The sequence below is a fragment of the Micropterus salmoides genome, unplaced genomic scaffold (genome assembly GCF_014851395.1).
Source record: "Micropterus salmoides isolate LMB-PRFRI ecotype aquatic unplaced genomic scaffold, ASM1485139v1 Ms_hic_scaffold_8, whole genome shotgun sequence".
In the NCBI taxonomy this organism is placed as follows: domain Eukaryota; kingdom Metazoa; phylum Chordata; class Actinopteri; order Centrarchiformes; family Centrarchidae; genus Micropterus; species Micropterus salmoides.
In genome coordinates this window covers 20175933-20180696 of record NW_024044570.1, presented here as the reverse complement: position 1 = coordinate 20180696, position 4764 = coordinate 20175933, and the positions used below count along the sequence as shown (strand labels likewise).

At 38.4% G+C, this 4764-nt stretch overlaps 1 protein-coding gene across 1 annotated transcript; it reads left to right on the top strand.

The window, feature by feature from the left end:
- The first annotated feature begins 1930 nt into the window (after window positions 1–1930).
- On the top strand, window positions 1931–4570 carry tnni1c (troponin I, skeletal, slow c). The gene is given in 6 exon segments (XM_038706387.1): window positions 1931–2254; window positions 2605–2646; window positions 2755–2886; window positions 3033–3136; window positions 3169–3274; window positions 3367–4570. Coding segments are annotated over 6 exon segments (546 nt in total). The 5' UTR covers window positions 1931–2179; the 3' UTR covers window positions 3454–4570.
- Window positions 4571–4764: the final 194 nt, after the last annotated feature.

Sequence of the window (4764 nt, the reverse complement as noted above, 5' to 3'; positions counted from 1 at the left end):
GCTACGTACGCTGTTAACTACCATATTCTGAAACTACCTAAAGGCAGCGTTAGGATTTGTCTTGGGCATGCGCATCGTTAACAACCTGGTCACTCCTCACCTTCCACGTAACACTGCTCGGGGGAATCCAGTACTAAATCTTTGCTGTAAATTGAATGCCTCTGTGTTTTGCAATGTATAGTGTTATTGCTCAGTCTTGTTATTGTTTAGCTTATTCAATTTTACTGTTGGTATGTTTTATTTATTTATTTACATTGATAAAGAAATAGACAAGTGTATGTTTTTTCTTTTTTCCCCCCCTATTGTCAAGAAATGCCACACTTGTGTCTTTGCTTTCTGAAGTGCTGGCCAATGCCTGTTTGTCATGAAATACTGAGCTTTGTGCCAGGTGGATTTGTCTGAATTAAATCACAGAGCCTACAGCTTGTCACTGCTGTCCAGTGGGGGAAGTCACACCATAGGTTGGTATTTTTGGTCTGTATGTATCTATGAAGACAAATGTATGTGCCATCCCTGGAACTGTGAAAAGGAGTCATCGCTCAAGATTAGGTTACAAATGTGTGACTATCTGTGTGTGTCTGTATGTGTTAATATTATGACCTGGACCCATTTTAAAGCTTCCATTTTTCCTTAAATAGCTAAAGTTACTAGCCCCTTGTTCATTACAATACGTGAAATAATTACAAAGGGATAGGAAGATGACGAGGGAGTTGTTGATCCCAAAATAGTAGTGTGAAGGTTATGTTGCATGCGGTCTCTCACAGAAATGGAGCACGTCAGAGGGGGGTGACACCATCAAGGTCAACACTTTCTAACCTTTAAAGGATGGTTAACAGCTATGTGTCATAAAGAAGAAACCGATATTTACTTTCTGCATCATAATATACAAATATTAATCATGTCACAAACACACACGCTACAACCCAAAAGTGATTTAGTCGTATATAAATGCATCCTGTTTGCAATTCAAACCGAAGAGAGAAGGTTACAAAAATGTGCTTCTTTAACTATTGGGAGCAGGTTCACAAATGTGTTGCATACACAGGTAGGCCTACACTATGAGGAATATTGGATCATATTTTGTTTTCTGTTCCTCTCAGATGACACAGTCCAGAGTTTGAATTAACAGTAATGCTTAATTTTAGTGTCAGACTGGGGTTAATTTTGTCTGTTAGTAGGACATTATCATTTCCAACAAAGGTGCTAATCATGTCAGTCAGTAAAGACTTGTTGAGTTAACAAGCAGAGCTTTCCCGTTAATCCTGGTGACCGACCATTCATTCCTGACTGAGAGCTGGGAGGCGTCACAAAAGCAGCCATTAGAGAAGTTGGAAAAAGAGAAGACAGCTCACTATGTCCTTGTTTCAAGGTACCGCAGATGTCATCCAGACAAGGTAACCGCTGCTGAGAGTCTGTTTTTAACATCAATATAATACTCTTTTTAAAAGATTTGTGTGTAACTTGGAAACAAATATTAATATTCAGAGCTCCGTGTAGGATTTTTGTCATGAATAGGATTTGATGATAATTGTCTCAGAATAAATCAAGCCAGATTTTTATGAATAGCAGAATGTGACTGTGTGTTACTTTCATTGTAGATAGTGAATTGCCCTATAAGGAATTGTTGACTTTGAGGGAAAAGAAGGAAAAAGCTGATCTGGAAATGAAGTTGTGTTCACACACGCAGCTGCAAAGACGGGTAGCAGCTGGATGTCACCCATTTTCAATAGAAACCTGCTACTCAAAGATGGAGAGGTCATCTTTCACCTTTTTAAACCCGAAGCGTTAGTGGAGTGATTTGTCTTCTCAATGAAGGATCTTTGGTTTAACATATAAAAGGCAACTGCCGTTAAACACCATTCTGATTTTTTATGCTTGTACATTTATGGTCTGCAGCTGGAGATGTCTTTTTATATTTATCACTCGACATTTTTCTTATTTTTTTCAAATCTGACAACATCTTAATAATCTTTTTCAAAGGCTCAACAATGTCTCATGAGTAAGTTCTGTCATCACACCATTTAAAAGTAAAAATTTGAGTGTTTACTGGCCTATGAAGCATTTTTATCTCAGAATAATACCAGTGTTTATTGTTTGCTTGTGTGTCTCTAATTTCTGTGGTCCAACAAATTCCACATGGCCATCAAAGTGATGTAAGTTACAGCCTGCACATCTTACAATGCTATCTAACCTAAAGAATTGGGGAAAACAATTAGAGTCACCATCACCCATGGCCCCCAAGGCAGAGGCAAAGGTAGTAATAGTTTTTTGAACTGACAATGTTTTGAACCTATAATAGTTGTGTTTACATGTTTGAATGACTGAATCTTTTCACTCAGCTTAGCAGCTTCTCTGAAAGAAAACAGTATTACAGAGTAAATAGGTCATACCATCATAAGATCGGATGCATTTAAACAAGAAAGAAACCCTGATTCTTAGCTAAATATTGGGTATTTCAAGGTGCTGCTGTCTAGTGAGATGCTAAGGTACATAGTAAGTCAAAGGCTATTCCACAAAGAGGTACTAGGAACCTCAACTATGGGTCTTTGCATCATTATAACTAAAAGGCCAGGTGTAATATGTCATATTTTGCATTATTTTCAGCTCAAATGCAAGATTTCAGCCTCCCGCAAGCTCTCATTGAAGGTAAACAATTCTTAAAAACAAACAAATCTGCGAAGAGGAAAACTATATGTGCTGATTATGTACCCACATTTCCCACACTTCTCTCCATGTTGACTTTGACTCATCCAGATCCTCTTGCTGGCTCGTGCGACAGAAGAGCTGGAGGCAGAGAAAGCTGCAAGAGAGGAAGAGAAGGTTCGCTACCTGGGAGAGAAGCTTCCACCGCTGCAGCTCATTGGTTTAAACATGGATGACCTGCAGGTGAGGATCACAAAAAAACAGAGGTAAAGCATAGCAGGTTACAGCCCTAAGACTAAACATACAAGATTATGTAGAAACAGTAATCAAGTGTCTTATTCCTGTTCTTAAACATAGTGTGGATATTTGTGTTTGCTGTTGTGTTGTAGAAACTGTGTAAGCAGATTCATGCAAAGATTGAAATGGTGGATGTGGAGCGGTACGACTATGAGTCCAAAGTCATTAAGAACAACAGAGATGTATGTCACGCACCATGACAAACCTGATTTAAATGAAATGAAAAACATTAAAATAGTAGTACATCAACAAAAAGAGTTCAAAACGCTCATCCAAGCTCTCTTTGGATCCAGAAACAAGGGCTGTTAAGAAAGAGGACATAAAACAAGAGAAGGTACGGCTACTTAAGCAGACATATGCATATTCAAATTATTTACAGAGAAAGAAACTGCAAAGGCCTAATGGTCCATGTGTTTTCCATCTCAGGAGCTGAACATGGAGGTGGGTGACTGGCGTAAGAACGTGGAAGCCATGTCTGGTATGGAGGGCAGGAAGAAGATGTTTGATGCCTGATGTTAGGGAGTTACAAATAGTGTAATAATATACATGACTTTCAAATTACTGTAGTTTTTATTCCATTTTCAAGTAGACCATTTGTAAAGTACCATTGTGAATACACAGGATATTACTGCCTGATAATGCTGTTATGTAAATTAATACATTTGTACGTATTGCCTCTCCTTTTCTTTCATTTTCACATATTCAGAATAGTTTTGAAGCTAATATGTGAAATACAGTAACTAAATGTAGCCTCTACTCTTATACTGTATTTCTACTATTGGAGGGATTTAAATGCACTAAAATATTGCAAATAATCCAATTTTGAATTTCATTTGTAACTGCGACAGATATTGTCCTTTTATACAGGGAGTTCTCGCTGTTTTTCATGTAGTGTCTCTGCTAAGCTATGCCATTGACTTACTGTGACAAAGCATCAGAGATATTTTCTGTCAGAGCCTGGATTAACTTAACCTTTCCTCTTGACTGGAATGAATTCCTCTCCAATAATAAACAGTAAACACGGTCACACACTAGTAGCTGTTCTTGGGCTGACATCAGAGACAGTCAGTAAGAGGAAGGCAGAATGATGGAGCGTGATGGGATGGAGTCGGCAGCCTCCAAGGAATTTATGAGCGCTCACGCGCAAATACAGTATGTGCCCACATAAATGTGTCAGACTGTTATTCTTACTGTGTAGAGCATTTTCATCCCAGTGGTAAAAGATTAAAATGGTCCTCACACATCACAGTTGTACAGTGTCTCTCCTCAGACTTGTGTTTCCCTGAAATTGTCTTGTTGTGATAGAGTGTTGGAAAACCCCTCTCTATCTGAGCAGTCTAGGTTTAAACTCCTGGAAGAGCTGCATGATCTAGTTGCAGGACAGAATATAATCTGTATAGTCACATTTGACTGGAATTTGTCCATTTTTCTGCTTGTGCTGTTCTGACACTGCTGAGTGAGTATGGTGTATGCTAAAGGTGTGTTGGGGATTCATATGATAAGGAAGCAGAATGTCAGCCACATGTCAAACCTTTCTTTAACGTTGTTAAAATAACCTGTATCTACACGGCTGACTTAGTTCCTGGTCATTGGTGTGGTGATTGCACCATCAGCTGTGAATGTTACTATTGAAATAAAAAAGAAAAGAAACAAACAAAAAAAAACACTGTAAGACTCGTATGGTCAAAATATGAGCTGTTGTTTGAACAGGACATTGCTCTTTTCCTGCCTACATTGAGAACTTGACACTTGAAATTGCTGTCTGGTGAAAAAAATAATCACAAATGTCACTTTCTGCAAGTACACAACTACTTTAAAACTGGC